We start from the raw sequence: 19,456 nt of genomic DNA, 5'->3' as shown, positions 1-19,456 counted from the left end.
GCCTTCCTCATCAGGAGACCAGAGTCAGCATGGATCAGAAATAACATCTCCTCAATGACAATCAACACTGACACACCTCAAGAATGCATACTTAACACACAGCTCTATTCTTTACACCCATGACTGTGTGGCTAGACACAGCTCAAACACCACCTATAAATTTGGCAATGACACAACTATTTTTGGCAGAATTTTAGATGGTGACGAGGAGGCATATAGGAGTGAGGAGTTGAGGTGTCACGGCAACAACCTTGTGCTCAACGTCAGTATGCCCAAGAAATTGATTGTGGTCTTCAGGAAGGGAAAGTCGGAGGTACGCATACCAGTCCTCATAGAGGGATCAGTAGTGGAAAGGGTGAGCAGTTTCAAGTTCCTGGGTGTCATCATCTCTGAAGATCTATCCTAAGGCCAACATATTGATGCAATTACAAAGAAGGCACAACAGCAATGATATTTCATTAGGAGACTGAAGAAATTTGGTATGTGTCCAAAGACTAGCAAATTTCTATAGATGTACTGTGGAGAACATTCTAACTGGTTGCATTTGGTATGTAGGGGGTCACTGCACAAGATTGGAAAAAGCTGCAGAAAGTTGTAAACTCAGCCAGCTCCATCGTGGTTACTAAGCCTCCTCAACATTAAGGACGTCTTCAAAAAGTGAAGCCACAAAAAGCCTGCTTCCATCATTAAAGGGCCCTATCGCCCAGGGCATGCCCTTTTCTCACTGCTACCATCAAGGAGGAGGTACAGAATTCTCAAGACACACACTCAATATTTTTGGAACAGCTTTTTCCCGTTTGCCATTAGATTTCTAAATGGACAACTAACCCATGAACACATAAAATATATCCTGTATTTTTATTATGATGTTTTGTATTATATTGCTGTTTTGAGGATGTGACATTGATGAAGGTAGAGCAGTAGATATAGTGTATATGGATTTCAGCAAGGCATTTGAAAAGGTACCCCATGCAAAGCTTGTTGAGTAAGTAAGAAGACAGGGGATCGAAGGGAACATTGCTTTGTGGATCCAGAACTGTCTTGCCCACAGAAGGCACATTGCTTTGTGGATCCAGAACTGGCTTGCCCACAGAAGGCCAAGAGTGGTTGTAGACCGGTCATATTCTGCATGGAGGTCAGTGACCAGTGGTGTGCCTCAGGGATCTGTTCTGGTACGTGTATTCTTCATGATTTTTATAAATGTCCTGGATGAGGAAGTGGAGGAAAGGGTTAGTAAATTCGCTGATGACACAAAGGTTGGGGGTGTTGTGGATAATGTGGAGGGCTGTTGAAGAGGTTACAGCAGGACATTGATAGGATGCAAAACTGGGCTGAGAAGTGGCAGATGGAATTCAACCCAGATAAGTGAGAAGTGGTTCATTTTGGTAGGTCAAATATTATGGCAGAATATAGTATTAATGGTAAGACTCTTGGCAGTGTGGAGGATCAGAGGGATTTTGGGGTCTGAATCCATAGGACACTAAAGCTGCTGCTCAGGTTGACTCTGGTTAAGAAGGCATACGGTGCATTAGCCTTCATCAATCGTGGGATTGAGTTTAAGAGCCAAGAGGTAATGTTGCAGCTAGATAGGACCCTGGTCAGACCCCACTTGGAGTACTGTGCTCAGTTCTGGTCGCCTCACTGCAGGAAGGATGTGGAAGCCATAGAAAGGGTGCAGAGGAGATTTACAAGGATGTTGCCTGGATTGGGGAGCATGCTTTATGAGAATAGGTTAAGTGAGCTTGGCCTTTTCTACTTGGAGCGACGGAGGACGAGAGGTGACCTGATAGAGGTGTACATGATGATGAGAGGCATTGATCATATGGATAGTCAGAGGCTTTTTCCCAGAGCTGAGATGGCTAGCACAAGAGGGCACAGTTTTAAGGTGCTTGGAAGTAGGTACAGAGGAGATGTCAGGGGTAAGTTTTTTTTACACAGAGAGTGGTGAGTGCGTGGAATGGGCTGCCTGCAATGGTGGTGGAGGCGGATACGATAGGGTCTTTTAAGAGACTCCTGGATAGGTTCATGGAGCTTAGAAAAATAGAGGGCTATGGGTAACTCTGGGAAATTCTAAGGTAAGGACATGTTTGGCACAGCTTTGTGGGCTGAAGGGCCTGTACTGTGCTGTAGGTTTTCTATGTTTCTATCAGTTGAATATGAATGTTGCCCTTTTTAAAAGAAAAATCAATATTGGTGAACTGAAAAATAGGATGGACTGCAAGTTGTTGGAGGAGAGAGTGGTTAACCACAACAAAAGTAGAGAGGAATGACAAAAGAAAGTTACAATTTGAGAGGCAACTGGATTTTCAATTCCCTTGAATAAGGAAGAAAGCATTTGACTTCTTAATCCGCCATTTTAAAAAAATGTTGTGGTGAATTGTTGAACAGTTGCATTTTGTTAATGTTATGTAGTAACACAGACTTTCTAAACATTGATTTTAGGATTGGGGCATGAGGAAATAGTGCAATGCCTCAAGACCAGGAGGCCCAGTGATTTACCTTTTAAATTTAATTTGTTAAAAAACACTTATGCCTTTTTAAAAATTATTTTGATATCTAGAGTGCTAAATTTGGAATTAAACAACAACAGGGATGTACAGCGGATCCATAGCAGTGGAATTAATTGCCTTGATATTGATCCGGTTGAACAAAAGTAGTGAGTATAACCATCTACCAACTGTATATTCTTCATAAATTTAGCTTTATTACGTAATTTGTATTTACTGTTTCAGAAATAATTAGCACAACTACTTTATGCAGCAAGTTAAGTGGATTTACCAAAAACTATCAAAATTTAATCTTTTAATTTTAACAGTAGAAAGACCGTGAAAAACTCAAAAACAGTCATTGACTGTTTCTTCTCCCTAGTGATCTAATAAGTTTTTTTTTCCATCTGCATTGTCTGTTTTTGTTTCAGGTTTCCAACATGTACGGTGCCTTGCAAAAGTATTTAGTCCCCAACCCTTTGTTCACATAAATGATTACCATAACCAGGCATTTTCATGAATTTAACTGCTGTTTTTTATTTTAAATTACGTACTCCTTTTTCACAGTAGAGCCCAAAAAAACAGGGAAAATTAGAAAGCATAAAAAAAAATTCAAAAACTGCAATGTTAGCAGTTCCAAAGTATCATCCCCCTTTGCACAGTATTTAGTCAACCACCTGTTGCAGCAGCCTGTGGTATTTTTGGATGTCTCGATTAGCTTTGCACAATGTGATGGAGCAAGATTTGCCCATTCCTCCTTGCAAAGTTGCTCACGCTGTGCCAGGTTAGTTGGGGAGCGGCGGTGGGCAGCATTCTTTCGGTCTTGCCAGAGAAGTTTGATTGGATGACGGTCACAACTCTGGTCCACTCAAGAACATCAATTTTCTTTATATGAAGTCACTCCATGGTTGTTGTGGCAGTGTGCTTTGGATTGTTGCCCTGCTGAAAAATGAACTGCCTCCCCAGTTTAAGCTTTCTGGCAGAGACGAGCAGGCTTTTACCCAGGCCCTCTCTGTATTTAACAGCATTCACCTTTCCATCAATCCTGACCAGATTTCAAGTCCCTTCTGCTGAAAAGCATCCCCATAGCACGATTCTACCTGCATCATACGTTATAGTAGGAGTGGGGTACCTGACTGATGCGCAGTAATATCCACTTAACCAGGGCTTCTTCCTTGTCATTATTCCATAAATACCTATTTTGTGCAAAGCCTTTGAGATTGTAGAGCCATGAACTTCATCTTCCGTTGCTCTCTTAGAGTGACTGTTGATGTCACAGTAGCCTTTCTTACAAGTGTCTTTCTTCTCCAGTGATTAAGTTTAGGGGCGGTCTGGCCGAGACAGTGTGGCTGTGGTTTTATTTTTTTGATATTTTCACAATGGACTGCACTGAACTGTGAGATATGTACAGTCTATTTGAGATGGTCTTGTACCCATCCCCAGATCTCTGCTTCTCTATTATCATTTACCTGACTTGGCTTGAATGTTCTGTCTTCATTTTGGTTTGATCTGTTGAAAATTTGGACTCTACAGAGAGAAGGGTTATTTATTCTTATGAATTCATTGAAAACAGGTTATCCTCCAATTTTCTACATCAACAAATTGGGTGAGATGGTCAGTATTGCACCAGAGGAAAGTTAGCATATTAGTTACAAAGGGGACGACTAAGTTTTCAGCCTCACAATTTTGGTTTTTAATCTTTAGTAAACTGTTGACAGGTTTTGGAATTTTTCCTTTGATTTGACATGATGCACAAAATGTTTTGGAGATTAGCTCATAAAATCCTATTTCATTATATTTTAAGTTTAGAAAATGAGACGGTAAAATATGAAGATATTTGTGGGGGCTGAATACTTTATCAAGGCACTATATAGATTTTCACAGTTTATTAAAATAATTGAGCAGAATTATCAATCTTCTTTCTCCTTGTATTTGAAGGAAGGGTTTTATCCCTTTGAAAGGTTTTTTCATAATTTGCTGGAGTGGGACAAGGTTGAGCATGTTCAAAACTGGTTGCAGTTAAATTGGCTACAGTAAATTTCCTTTAGTGCAGGTGGGTGGCACGAGATCGGGGAAGGGGTTGATGAGGTTATGAGAAAAATATGATGAATGTAGATGAGTGTAGAGAATGAATGTAGAGAAAAATCTTTGTGTATAGATTTTCATGAAATGACTTGTTATTCTGTGTTTTCTATAGAAAATAGTGGTTACAGCCCAGTCCCAGGCAAAGCCTTCCTCATCATTGAGCACATTTACAAGGGATTTTGCCATAAAAAACAGCATCCATCATCAAATTCTATTTTATTTCTTTATTTTCCTGAAAATGCCTGCTGCTTGGTGTTACCTGATGAGTGAACTAATGAAAGGGGAATAGGGTTCCTCATCCATAGCTGTTCTATGTTTCTAGTTGTACTACTGGCACATTGCAGTTGTTGGCACCATTTCACTATTATTAATTTTTGCTTATACTTTTAGCATGTTGTCTGGTGGATCTGATGGTGTTATTGCAATATATGATTTGGAGAATGCCACAAAAGAGCTACAGTATACCTGCAAGGCAATCTGTACAGTGGGCAAGTAAGATTTAAAAAAAAAATTATTAGTACTGTACTATACTTGCAATATGGATGTAATTGCTGATATAATAATACATATTAAATTATATTTTAATAGGTCCCATTGTCAGGTGCACAAATATAGTGTGGAGACTGTTCAGTGGTATCCTTGTGATACTGGCATGTTTACATCAAGCTCATTTGATAAAACTTTGAAAATATGGGATACAAATAGGCTGCTGGTAAGTATAAATAGAAAATAATTCTCAAGTTGAAAGAACATGATGTACCTATGCTTAATACAATTACTTCCATAAACTGGATATATTATCCAATTGTTTGATTGAGAATAATATATACAGTTTAAATACTATACAATTATTAATATTCTGATTGCTTGTGGGTTTCTGGCATTACAGGCATGATTCTCTTCCTGTTTACATGCATTGACAACATAAGAAGAACCAGCAGGGGTCACTTGATACCAGTGAGGAAGGAGATCTTTTAGAGATGGTGCATCCAGAGGTTCCTTGTCAGAGATTCAATAAGCTGGGGAGGATTTTGGAAATAGAGATGAGTGATTTTCAAGCCTGGAAAATAGAAACAGTAAAAGTAACAACTTGTTTTCACAAAGTATCCTTCACATTATTGAACATTTTATTGAACTTCTATTACGAATAAGAATGAATTAAAGAGATGAATGAGTAAATTCTTGGTCAAGGAAGCAGTTTTAAAGCACCTTTAAAGAAGCAGATGGAAAGAGGGAGCATGAGAGGGATTTGAGAACTCAGGGTTTCAGCAGCCATAGGTGTAATTCTCAGTGGTGCATTGATTAAAATTCGAGATGCACAAGAAGTTTAAAATAGAATGTCACAAAGATCACATAAAGCCAGACAAGGTTATGGAAATTCGGTGTAAAACAAATTTGAGAATAGTGTTTGTGACAGGGACTGGTCATTGGCTGTAATTCTCTCAATATTTATTTGGGGAATTTTACTCGATGTTAGTGTCTGCCAGTTAAGGAAGGATTAAAAGTTGTTATGGTGAGGTTGAACTGAATGTTGTCAATATATTTTTGGAATTGATGCTATGTTTTCAATAATATTATCATGGACTAGTGAATAATTGGAGAGGGATAAGATTAAATCCCAGTAGGGTACCAAAGGAAAAATGAAGGAGTAGGAAAAGAAGTAATTCTATGTGATTCAATCACAGTGAATGAATTCTGCACATAGAGAACTTCACATCTAATGCCCCTTTAGCGATTTCTAGTTAATAAATATTCTGATGCTGAGGCATTCAGATTAAGAAGAATTCAGGTTTGTCCCATGCTCCATGCAAGTTAGCTGATAGCATTTAGTTTGATGATAAAGACATAATTCTCTAAATGAGCCTGGAAGGTCTTATTTCCTTTCACGTGACCCAGCTGAAAGCCTCTATATCTTGGTAATAGCTGATAAGATGTAGAAAATACAGGAAATACATCCAGTAAGAAACAACTCCAAATATTTTTTCCAGTTAAATTTATTCATTGGCATTTGGACAGGTAGCACTTATGCCACAAGACCCCTGTTCTTGTAACTATTATACGATGCACAGGAAAAGTATGATAGCATTAAAACGTTATGTACAGCTATCTTTTATTCTCCTCATCTCTGATCTCTGCAGACAAAATTTTTGCGTAACTTTCGCTAAAGCGTTCCACAATAAGGAATATTTGGTGATGAATCTTTATCCTGCCATTCGGATTTGCTGTTCCACTGTTTTATCTCCAGTGTTACACCGAGTATAACTGATGATGTGATCAACAGATAAGCAGAATTTCAAACGTGATGGTTGATGGCAGGAGAATCAGTGGGGAGTTGATGTTCATGTGAAAGTGAATAAGTTAACAAGGTTAAGTTTATCGACCCATAGATGAGTACATGTAAACACAGGTGCAATAAAAACTTACTTGCAGCAGCATCACAGGCATATAAATCATAAAAGAAGCTTCACAAGAAAAATATAAACATAAATTTTCATAACTTTTACAAAAAAAGAACAATTAGAAGAAAAACAAGTTCATTTAGTGCTAAGTGATCAAAATGGTCATAGTTTTGCTGAACTGTAGGGTTGTGCTGCTTGGTTCAAGAACTAAATGGTTGAAGGAAGTTATCTGTTGTTGACCCTGGTGGTGTGGGACCTCGGGCTTCTGTACCTCCTGCCTGATGGGAGCTGCTAGAAGATGGCATTGTTGTGATGGTGGGGATTTTTGGTGATGCATGTTGCCTTCTTGAGGTAGTGCCACTGATTGACACCACAGTAATAGGGAGGGACATATCCGGGATGCAGTGGACAGAGTTCATTACTTTCTGCAGCTTCTTAGATTCCAACACGTGAGTTGCTACATGAGACCATAATGCAACCAGGCATAATACTTCCAACAGTACATTTTTTGAAGTTTTATTTTAAGTTTTACTAAGTGTGAACAAGGAAGGAATTAAGTGGGAGAATTGGAATGCTCTAAGAGCCAGCATTAATTTCAGTAATTAAAAAAAGATACATCAGTTTATGATGTAAATCCATAAGATTTGAGTGGTATGCTGATCCATGTATTAATCTTGTAAATATCTGTGAAGGGAGTTCAGTTCTGATGGAAGGTCTCGGCCCAAAACATCGACGATTTTTTCATTTCCATAGATGCTGCCTGACCTACTGAGTTCTTTCAGCATCATGTGTGTGTTGCTCTGGATTTCCAGCATCTGTAGAATATCTTGTGTTCAGGGAGTTCAGTGTTTCTTTTGTGTTTTTCGTCACAGAAATTCAGGATCTGAATGCAATGTTGTTTTGTAAAACAAGAGTAGCCCAGTTTTTACAGTAAGCAGATAAATGACAGATATTACTGACTTCAAGGAAAAATTTCCATAAATCCATCTGGCATAGATTTCTGTTTGACTAATGATAGTATATATCAGCTTGAACCTTCGGACAGTGAAAACAACCAGTTAATGTAACGAAAGCCGGGAACTTAAATGCCCACACTTTTATCATTTTACAGAGCCTATGGTATAGATTTCAATGTGATCCTGGGATTTGCACAAAAGGTCAAATATCACATACTTGAAAAGAATAACACCACTTTATTTAATATTTTATGAAACAAAGAATTTTATCTGAGGGAATAAAAATCTACACTTACAAAATTAGCTTTTTTAGCAATAGTGAAGATCTTGAATGGTGTGACTAAGACCGTAGCTAGACATTGTGTTAGGCATTTTTTAAGACATTGTGTTGTATTAGACATTTTTCGGAAAATTTTACTGTGCTAATAGTTCATAAAAATTTGCCACTCATTAAAAAACAAGATTACATTGGAGATGTTTGCAAACAACAAGTTCTACAGAGAAACAGGGAATTACTGCAAGTGCTGGAATGCAATATTTATTTAGCATTTGTCAATAGTCCAGAAGTTATTTTCAATTTAATGGTGGAATGAAAGTGATCTCTCATAGATTCCCTGAAAAACACAAAACCTACCATTCAATTTAAAGGTAAAATTGAACAAAAGTTACCATGACAATAGCCGAAATATTTGTCTTTCTACAAATACTTCTTAGTACTATTTTGTTAGATAATGAAATACAATTGCAAATTATTATTTGCATTAACAACAATATTTTGGACATATATAAAATTATAACACCTGTATTCATACAATGCCCTTTGTAAAGATTTCATGGAATTTACTGTTGGAAACTAATAAAACGCCTTTTATTTTATAGCCTGCTGAAGTTTTTCCCTTTGAAGAAACAGTCTATTGTCATCATATGTCACCAATTGCAACCAAACACTGTCTGATAGCCGGTTAGTATAATGATTTATTGTTGGATGTTGCAGTTAGTTGGTGTGAAGTAAGTTTTTTTTTCATTATAAAATGATCTTTTAAGTGTTCCCCAAAGATTGTGTTGTTAGGAAATCCCAGACCAGTCAATCTGGAACTTTACATTAAGGTTTTAATGTTCTACAAGCCACTGCAGAGGTATCATCTGCAAATTTGTAGATGGAATTAGAGCAGAATTTGGCCATGCAGAATCTGTCTATTGCATTTCCAGCATTACAGCAGTAGCAGGACTTATTGAATTGAATTGAATTGAATGATCTTTATTGTCATTATACATAGGTACAATGAAACTCTGTTTGGCTTCCTCTCAGGCAATTAAATAAAGCGGTAGATAAAAACAAGACAGTAATAGAAAAACAGTAATAAACAGATAATTAGCAGAAAATAAGTTGTAGCAGCACCAGAATATCACAGTAATGCACAAAGTGCGATTAGTGCAAGTATTTGAGTCCTTGTGTTTGTGCATGTGTGTGCTCACAGTTTCAGTCATTGTTCTGTGGGAGTGGTGTGATGGAGGCCACAGCTCTGGGATAGAAGCTGTTCCTCAGTCTATTTGTTCTGGCTTTTAGCGTCCTGAACCTTTTGCTGGACAGCAGCGGGTCAAACAGGCAGTGGCTGGGGTGTGTGGTGTCTCTGGTTATGCTGATTGCTTTCCTTCTGAGTCTGCTGGAATAGATTGTGTCCAGTTCTGGGAGCTCCATCCTGACAATTCGCTGGGCCGTCTTCACCATGCGATGCAAGTCTTGTCGCTCAGCGGCTGTGCAGCTGGCATACCACACTGTGGCGCTGTTGGTCAGGATGGTTTCAATTGTGCTTCTGTTTTTGTGGGAGTTTTAAAGTATATTCTTGGATACAAAGAGTTTTAGGAAGCCCTAAAAGGTGCTGTGTAAAGAAAGTTTTTTTTTTCCTTTCCTGGGCAAGTAAGTAGGCTGCTCTGGACTCTCTCCAATGCCAGCATATCCTGAGTAAAAGGGGCCCACAACAATTGACAATACTCCAAATGTGGTCTGACTAATGTCCTGTAAAGCCTCAGTGTTATATCGTTGTTTTCATATTCTAATACTCTTGAAATGAATGCTGGTATTGCATTTGCCTTCCTTACTGCTGACTCGATCTGTAAGTTAAATTTTAGGGAATCCTTCACTAGGTCTCCTAAGTCTCTTTGCACTTCCGATTTTTGAATTCGCTCCTTGTTTAGAAAACACTCCACGCCTTTACTCCTTATATCAAAGTGCGTGACCATACACTTCCATGACAGTGTATTCCATCTGCCACTTTGCCCATTCTTCTCGTCTGTCCCTGTCCTTCCGTAGACACCCTGCCTCCTCAACGTTGCCTGCCCCTCCATCTGTCTTTGCATCATCCACAAAGCCATTAAGTCTGTCATTTAGATTATTATCATATAACATGAGAAGTAGCGGACCCAACACTAAGCCCTGCGGAACACCACTAGTCACCAGCAGTCAACCAGACTTGATATATTGTGGAACAATAATTGATAAGGGATTGTTTTCTTGGTTTCAGTTGGTACCAAGAATCCTAAAGTACAGTTATGTGATCTTAAATCTGGATCTTCCACCCACATTCTGCAGGGTAAGTATTAGACTAGGTGTCTAAGAAATTGTACTTTGATTTCAAATTAATTTTATACAGAATTATTGAAAGTTGATTTTTGTTAGCAGGTACAAAAACAAAATGATAAAGTATTCCTCATGATAGGGAGCATAAGGGTATCTTATGAACTACAATAACAAATATGATATAAGTAAATTATTTTCAACAACAGATTTTTGACATTCGGACAAATTCAGCGCTATATGCATCTGACACTGATGAAATGGGAGTCTGCAAATTAAAACAGAATTCTTTATTTAAAATGTTTAATGCCACAGTTTAAAAATTAATCCCAGACAATCATTTGATGTAATTAAAACAAATGTTAATGGGTCACAAGTTTAAGGTAAACCCTTTGATTGATGGCCACGTTTCTACTAAAGAATATGCTTAAATTCTAATTATAATTTATTGTTAACATTCAAGAGTTCAAGAAGCACCTAATGACCAAATCAAAAGTAAAATCCATTGGCTCACTTTCAGACTGCAACATGGAATGCCCGGTTCTTCACGCTGATGTTCATTAGATAAGTATCATTCTGGAGTAGGTGCAGTGAGTAGATCTGCTACCACTGCAAACCTGGGTTCAATCCTGACTTTGGGTGCTGTGTATTTACAGTTTGCACATTCTATTAGTGTCTGTGTGGATTGGTTCCTCTTTCCAATCCCATGTAAGTTGCCAGTACTGTCTAGGTGAGTTTTAGAACTTTGGGGGGTAGGAGTCGATAGAACATAATGAAGAATGAACAATTCAATGAATCTAGTATCAATGTAGGTGGATGGTTGGTGCAGACTCAGAGCTGAAGGGCCGATTTTTGTGCTGTATGTCTCTATATGTGTGCTTTTATATGCTCTTTAGCATTTATAATTCCTTAACTCCCAAACCCCACATTCTCACTTAGGTCATAGAGGTGAGGTGTTGTCTGTGAAATGGTCACCACGTCATGAGCATGTATTAGTAACAGCAAGGTAATTTTTATTTTATTAAATATGTTTTTATCCCTGGAAAACTTCTTAATGTTTTTAGTATGATTTCAAAATAATAATTTATGAATGTACACATCAATGATCTCTTTTGCCAGCTTCTCTGATGGCTTTCTTCATTCATTTATTTTTTCTGTGAGAGTTGGGATAACTTTGATGCTGCAGTAAATCGATAGGGGTGATGGTGCCGTTACACACCTCCCAGGGTTTTGTTTTGTTGAAATCAATGAAAACAAAAATCAAGAGAATGTAAAGCAGACTTCTGATTCACAAACATGCAAAGTCAAAATGACTGCTTATAAGGTTATACATAGGCTAAACACCAAATAATATCTTTGTTCAATGGACTGTGATTTTTGATCAGCAGAAGAAAGCTGCTTTATTGTAGGCAATGGTTTCTGAGATAAGCACCAGCTACCCATATCAGTTGATATTCACAACTATCATCACAGTTTATGGTGAGAATTAGGAAATAGAATTTCTTATTTTTTTGGAAATAACTCAGAAAATGTGTAGCTCTGGTGGTTGATAGTTAGGTTGAGTTGTTCTACTCTCTTGGGAATTCATTTGCAAACGTTTCATCACCATACAAGGAGATATCATCAGTGCACTGTTATTTTGTGAAGTATCCTCCGAATGCTTGGTCTTTATATACTTACCAATCGGCTGATTGGTTGTCATTACGGAAACTTGGTTGTGATGCAGGGAGAGAGTCTCATCGCTGATCGGTTGCATGGTGAACTCTTTGCGTTTCAGTCCGGAATTTTGCCCTCATTGGTTTATAAATAGGATCAAGATGTACATATCTGTTTACAGAATTGTTCCCGGAAAACCAAGCTCCTAGGAATACTCTTGCATTCCGTGTGTTTGCTTGCGCTGTGACTTTAACTGATGCCCAGTTGAACTTGTGCCCCTCTCGATCTTCATAGGTGGAGACTAGGAAGAGTTGGTCATGTCGTTTTACAACCAGTTGATATTCATGGATCCTTGTGGATGGTTTTCTCCCCATTTGGCCGATGGAATATTTGCGATAAGACTCCCTCCCTACATCACAAATGAGTTTCCATAATGACGACCAGTCAGTGGATTGATAGATATTTAAAGGCCAAGCATTCAAAGGGCTCTCCACAAATTAACAGGGCACTGATGATGTCTCCTTGTATGATGACTAACTGTTTTTATTTTGCCAGTTATGATAAAACTTCCAGTTGAGATTGCTGGGCTTATCATGACTATGGATTCAAATTAGTATCTCTTTAAAAAAAGAAACTAACATACAAGATCTAAACAAAATTTAAGAAAATTCAGTATCTATTACAATTTTTGGAGAACTGAAAGCATTTGATAGCTAAAACAATACTGTGCGACAGTCTGAGCATGCCAGACTGTACTGGTGGAGAAGGGAAAACTGAGCATCACATATGGATGAACAGGCAGAAATGTGATTCGAGCTCAGTTATTTTTCCACTCTCAATAACTGCCCTTTTATCAGCTACGCAACACTGACAAAGAATAATCTTCCTCTTAACTACCACGTTTACTCATTTGGTCATATCACATCAGAGTAGAACATAGAGCAGTGCTGCATAATACAGGCCCTTTAGCCCGCAATGTTGTGCCTATCTTTGTTGGTGCGTAAAAAAGGCCTGGAAAATCATTTGGGACAACCATAAACTGTTTCAGTTGCTTCCATCTGGCGAACAGTACTGCAGCATTAAAGCTAGGACCAACAGGTTATGGAACAGCTTCTTTCTACAAGCCGTTAGACTTAAATTCACATGCTTGTACATTGCAACGGAGTCATAACACAAAGATTTTTACTCCCTCACGTTGTGGGACAGATGTAAGATTTAAATAAATCTAAATTCAGCTTATTGCAAGATCAATCTAATCCTTCCCTCTGATACAAGCCATAACCCTCTACTTTTCATTCAGCCATGTGCCTATCTAAGAGTCTGTTAAATATCCTTTATGTATCAGCCTCTAGCAACATCCCCTGCAATATGTATCAGGCACCCAGAACTTTTTGTGTAAAAAGAAAAACTACCTCTGCATCCCCCCTAATCTTTCCTCCAATTACATTGAAAGGATATGCTTGGTGTTAGCCATTGCTAACTTGAGGGAAAGGTGCTGGTTGTCCACTCTGTTTAATCCTCTCATCATCTGATACAACTCTATCAAATTGCCTCTTAACCTTCTTTAGAAAAAAGAGAAAAGTTCCTTCTCACTTGTTTTTCCCTTTTACTACCCATCTTCCCTCTCCACCTTCTCTGTTGCTGAATCTAACATAATGTCATTCTTTCCCAGTTCCAGTTAGTGTTTTGGACCTCAAATATTAATTCTGTTTCTTGTCCCATAGTTGCTGTCTGACCACGCACTTATGATTAGGTTAGGCATGATTTACTATGCACAAACCCATGTTAACTATCAGTCCTTGTCTATACAAATACTTATATATCCGGTCCCTTAGAATACCTTCCAATAACTTACTCACTACTGATATCATGCTCAATGGCCAATAATTTCCTGGCTCATTCTTAGAACCTTTCTTAAACAACAGGACAACATTTGCTATCCTACAATCCTTCAGCACGTCACCTGTTGCTAAGGAAGGTTTAAATATTTCAGCCAGGACCCATGCAATTTCTCTACGAGCCTCCCACAAGGTCTGAGGGAACACCTCGATAGGCCCTGGAGATTTATCCACCCTAATTTGCTTCAAGACAGCAAACACCTCCTCTGTAATTTGTGTACAGTCCATGATCTCACTGTTGCTTTGCTTCACTTATATAGACTCTCTGTCCATCTCCTGAGTAAACACAGATGCAACAATCCATTTAAGATCTCCCCCTTCTCTTTTGGCTCCATGCCTAGATGACTACACTGCTCTTCCAGAGGACCAATTTTGTTCATTACTATTCTTTTGCTCTTAAAATATCTGTTGAATTCCTTGGGATTCTCCTTCACCTTGCCTGCTGGAGTAACCTCATACCTTTTAGCCCTCTTGATTTCCTGTAGTGTTCTCTTGCATTTTTTATACTCCTCAAGTATCTCATTTGCTCCTTCCTGCCTATACCTGCTATGCACCTCCTTCTTTTTCTTAACCAGGGCCTCAATATCTCTTGAAAACCAAGGTTTCCTAAAAGTACAGACACTGTATTCTCAAAATTTCACTTTTGAAGGCCTCCCACTTACCAAGTACAACTTTGCCAGAAAGTGTCCCAATGTACACTTGCTAGATCCTTTCTGATACCATCAAGACTGGCCTTTCTCCAATTTAGACTCCCAACCCGAGGATGAAAGATATCCTTTTCTATAATTATATTGAAACTAATGGCATTATGATCACTAGATGGAAAGTATTCCCCTACACTAACTTCTGTTACTTGTCCTGCTTCATTTCCTAAAAGGAGATCTAGTATTGCACTCCTAGTTGGGACCTCTTTATATTGATTAAGGAAAGTTTCCTGAACACATGTGACAAACTCTATCCCATCCAACCCTTTTAAAGTATGGGAGTATCTCAATATGTGGAAAGTTAAATCATCTGTTATCACAACCTTAGGTTTCATGCAACAGTCTGCAATCTCACTACAAATTTGCTTCTCTGTATCCCGTGGACTATTAAGTGGTCTATAATATAATCCCGTTAAAGTGTTCATCCCTTTCTTATTCCTCACTTCCACCCTTTTAGCTTCAGTGGATGAACTGTTCAGTTTAACCTGCCTAAACACTGCCATAACATTTTCCGTGACTCATCATACCCCCACTCCCCTTAAATCCTTCCAGCTATATTACATGTTAAACAACGGAACCCCATCACATTGAGCTGCCAGTCTTGCTCCTCCTGCAACTAAGTCTCACTAAGGGGAACAATGTCATATTTCCACGTGCTAAGCCATGCCCTGATGTCCTACAATACTCCTTGTATTGAAATATACACAACTGAGAACGTTAGGCCCACCATGCTCAACCTTTCAATGCCTTGCTTTATTTGTAAGCTTAATAACATCTTTCCCCACAACTACTCCACTATCTGTTCTGGCACAATTAAGTGTTAATTCATTGTGCCAGAAGAATTAAGTATCAATTAGATTTAAGATGAATTAAGTAAGTATAGTTATCTTTTTTTAAAGGCATCCGTTAGTCTTGCAAGACCATGGATCTGCGCCTGGAAAGTCTGTACTCTCCAGGGTGCAGGCCTGGACAAGGTTGTATGGAAGACCAGCAGTTGCCCATGCTGCAAGTCTCCCCTCTCCACGACACCGATGTTGTCCAAGGGAAGGGCAAGGGCCAATACAGCTTGGCACCAGTGTCATCGCAGAGCACACTGTGTGGTTAAGTGCCTTGCTCAAGGACACAACACGCTGCCTTGGCTGGGGCTCGGAATTCACGACCTTCAGGTCGTTAGTCGAATGCCTTAACCACTTGGCCATGTGCCCATAGTTATCTTACTGTGTGTTCAAGATGGTGTCATTAGGTGGCGACTATCCTGCTGGTGAATGTATAATCTCTGGAAAATAAAATTGAAGCCCTTAGAGCAAGATTGCTGTACCTGAGGGACATCAGGGACTGCTGTGTACTTTGCTTCGCAGAAACGTGGCTCACACCCGCCAGGGGCAGCACTGCAACTTGACGGCTTTACCATTCTTCGAAAAGACAGTACAGCTCAGTCTTTTAAAGACAGAGGAGGTGGAGTATACTTTATGATTAACTCATCGTGGCACACAAACGTGTCGGATCTGTCTCAGTCCTAGTCACCCGACCTAGAACATCTAGCGGTCAAATGCCACCCATTTTATCCGCCATGGGAATTTTCTGCCCTCATCCTGGTAGCAATGTACATTCCACCTCAGGCTAATGTCAGGCAGGCCCTGGAGGAGTTGAGCAATATAATCAGCAGCCACAAAACTGCACACCCTGATGTCTTCCCTATCATTTTGGGAAAGTTCAACCAGGCCAGCTTGAAGAAGTTTTTGCAGAACTACCACCAACATTTCACCAGTGGAAACAGAGATGACAACACACTTGATCACTGTTATACCACCATCAAGAACGCTTACTGTGCTACCCCACACCCAAACTTTGGAAAGTCTGATCGACTGGCTCTATTTCTACTCCTTGATTATGGCAGGGACTGAAAACTGCAGCATCAGTAGTGAGGACCAAGAGGGTATGATCAAGGGAGGTGAAGGAGTGATTACAGCACTGCCTTGAGTCAGTGAACTGGACATTATTCAGGGAATCATCTCTGAATTTGAATGAATACATCACAGTTGTGCCAAATTCATCAAAACCTGTGTGTTGGAGTGTGCACTTTTGAGAACATACCGGACGTACCCATATGAAAAACTCTGGATGAACCAAGAGATTCGTAATCTGCTGAGGGCTAGATCTGTGGCATTTAAGACTGGTGATCCAGAACTATACAAGAAGTCCAGGTACGACCTATGGAAAGTTGTCTTAAATGCAAGAAAACAAATCTGATTGAGCTTAGAGATGGATTCGGATGCACAGCTCAACTGGCAGGGTTTGCAGGCCTTTACTTGCTGCAGAAAGTTGGAAACTCAGCCAGCTCCGTCATGGGCATTAGCCGCCCCAGCGTCCAGGACACCTTCAAAGGATGATCTCTCAAGAGGCGACACCCATCATAAGTACTCCCACCACCCAGGGCATCCTCTCGTTTCATTGCTACCATCAAGGGGGAGGTACAGAAACCTGAAGACATACACTCAATGTTTCAGGAGCAGCTTCTTCTCAATGCCCCCACCCCCCCCCATCAGATTTTTGTGAGGACAATGAACCCATGAATACTTCCCCAGTATGTTTTCCCTTTCTTTTTGCGCTACTTATTTAATTTATTTTTTTATGTATACATTTTATTGTAATTTATAGTTTTTATTACTATGTACAGGTTTCCCCCGCCATCCGAAGGTAGAGTGTTCTTATGAAATGGTTCGTAAGCCGGAATGTCATAAAGCGAAGAAACAATTACCATTTACTTATATGGGGAGATTTTGTGAAGGTTCGCAGACCTAAAAATAACCTACCAAGTCATGCCAAATAACACATAAAACCTAAAATACCAGTCACATATAGTAAAAGCAGGAATGATATGATAAATACACAGCCTATATAAAGTAGAAATACTTTTCCACAATCATTGCTGCGCTGTTCTCCATAGCGAAAATCTCGCGCAAGCGCCGTCGGCAGAAAATCTCACGCAAGCGCTGTTGGCAGAAACACTCCAGTAACCTCTAAGCTATGAAGCTGCCAAATCATACCAAATAACACGTAAAAATACACAGCCTATATAAAGTAGAAATAATGTATGTACAGTGTAGTATCACTTACCGGAATTGGGACAGTGCCAAGCACACTGCTGAAGGTGTGTTCGGCTGAGTTGTCGCAGGTTGGGGTGGTGCAGTGGCCCCCACCCTCCAGGCCGCCGACAGATACATTGCCACGAAGCACACAGGCCCAGATCAGTGCCGATTTCCAATTGCGTCGCCTCTGATCTGGGCCAACAATTACATGTCGGGCGGCACCTAATTAATTAACATGTTTATTTCGGCTTTTTTCTTAAAGATGTGCTGTGTGCCTCCTGGCTACCGCTGCATTCTCCGCGAATCGGTATCTGTCCGCGGCCTGGAGGTAGGGGTGGTGGGACAATGGGGTGTCATCTCGTCGTCTATTTCCATTAGGGCAGGCAGCTCACCTTCTCCTATGACTGCCTGCCTCAATGTCGAAGGTCGAGGTTCGTCGTCTGCTGTGGTTGATATGGAAGGCTTGCTTGACTGCTGAGCCTTGCACATTTTTCTATCATTCAGTTCTTTGTAAGCACTCAAACCATCTTACAAATATCCCCTAAACCGATGTATCCTTTCAAAATTAAAGTCGTACTTTATCATTGCAGCGAAAATGTCACGCAGTTGCTTCACGTTCAGTTCGCTACTGCATTCGGTTTCGATTGTTATCCTTTCCTCTTCCAATTGCATCAGCTCTTCATCTATCAGTTCTTGGTCATGCGATGCCAAAACCTCTTCAACGTCATCTTCGTCAGCTTCCACAAGCCAAACTCACTTAGTCCTTACTTTGTTCACCATGATCGAAACGATTAATTATGTCTAGTTTTACACTAAGTGCAACACGCTTACAAGCTCTTTTAGGCTTTCCCGATACCATAGAACTCATCTTGCTAACGGCTGCTCACAGGCACGTGTTTAAGCAATGCCAGCGAGAATGCTGTTCCGAATCCGGGGGAGAGCAGCTGTTCGGGTCGCGCGCTGCTTTTCTTTTCGTAACAGTGAAAACACTTTCTGAAAGCGAAAACAGGGAACTAATGTAGGTCTTTCGTAACAGTGAGGTTTCGTAAAGCGAACGTTCGAAAAGCGGAGGACACCTGTATTGCAATGTACTGCTGCCACAAAACAGGTTTCATGACATTTGCCATGATATTAAACCTGATTCTGATTAGCTTCTTTAGTAAGATATTTATTAAAATTAATGGTGTTCTCTGAAGTTTCCAACTTGTATTAATCTTTTTGCAAAATAAGTAATACATAAGTCTTCAGTAATTTCCGACCCCAACCCAAGCCCTGCCCTAAACTCCCGGAATGGCTTACCTCATTTACATACCAAACTATCAGGATATCACGAGAGGATTCCTATCCAGTTCAGTCCTTTAAATCAGTAAGTAAACCTGCAAGCTGGAGTTCACGGCCTGATGGGTCTTTCAGTTTTGGTGGACTCTGCAGTGAAATGGTGCACTTGGCTTCAGCTGTCCTAAATTAGGAAAGAGAATATTGTAGTGTGTTTTATTTGTGAAAATTTTGAATATACTGTAAAACATGGAACAGCACCGCACAGAAACAGGCCCTTCTAATCACGATATCTGTATCAACTATGATATCATTTTAAACTGCACTGATGCC

The 19,456-nt window shown here is 39.7% G+C and overlaps 1 protein-coding gene across 4 annotated transcripts in view; it reads left to right on the top strand.

The window, feature by feature from the left end:
- ercc8 (excision repair cross-complementation group 8) overlaps positions 1-19,456 on the top strand; it is a 37,417-nt gene that overhangs the window by 743 nt on the left and 17,218 nt on the right. For 2 of the 4 annotated variants that reach the window (XM_063042976.1, XM_063042977.1), the window contains exons 2-9: positions 190-479; positions 556-744; positions 2,561-2,656; positions 4,962-5,063; positions 5,160-5,283; positions 8,806-8,887; positions 10,449-10,517; positions 11,441-11,507. In XM_063042976.1, the coding sequence (XP_062899046.1) occupies positions 4,963-5,063; positions 5,160-5,283; positions 8,806-8,887; positions 10,449-10,517; positions 11,441-11,507 (443 nt within the window). In that variant the 5' untranslated portion in view covers positions 190-479; positions 556-744; positions 2,561-2,656; position 4,962. The remainder of the gene's footprint in view (positions 1-189; positions 480-555; positions 745-2,560; positions 2,657-4,961; positions 5,064-5,159; positions 5,284-8,805; positions 8,888-10,448; positions 10,518-11,440; positions 11,508-19,456) is intronic. The other 2 variants (XM_063042978.1, XM_063042975.1) reach the window with 2 other exon arrangements.

The sequence above is a fragment of the Mobula hypostoma genome, chromosome 3 (assembly GCF_963921235.1).
Source record: "Mobula hypostoma chromosome 3, sMobHyp1.1, whole genome shotgun sequence".
NCBI classification, from domain to species: domain Eukaryota; kingdom Metazoa; phylum Chordata; class Chondrichthyes; order Myliobatiformes; family Myliobatidae; genus Mobula; species Mobula hypostoma.
The sequence above is the reverse complement of the archived record's forward strand: the minus strand, read 5'-3'. Positions and strand labels throughout refer to the sequence as shown.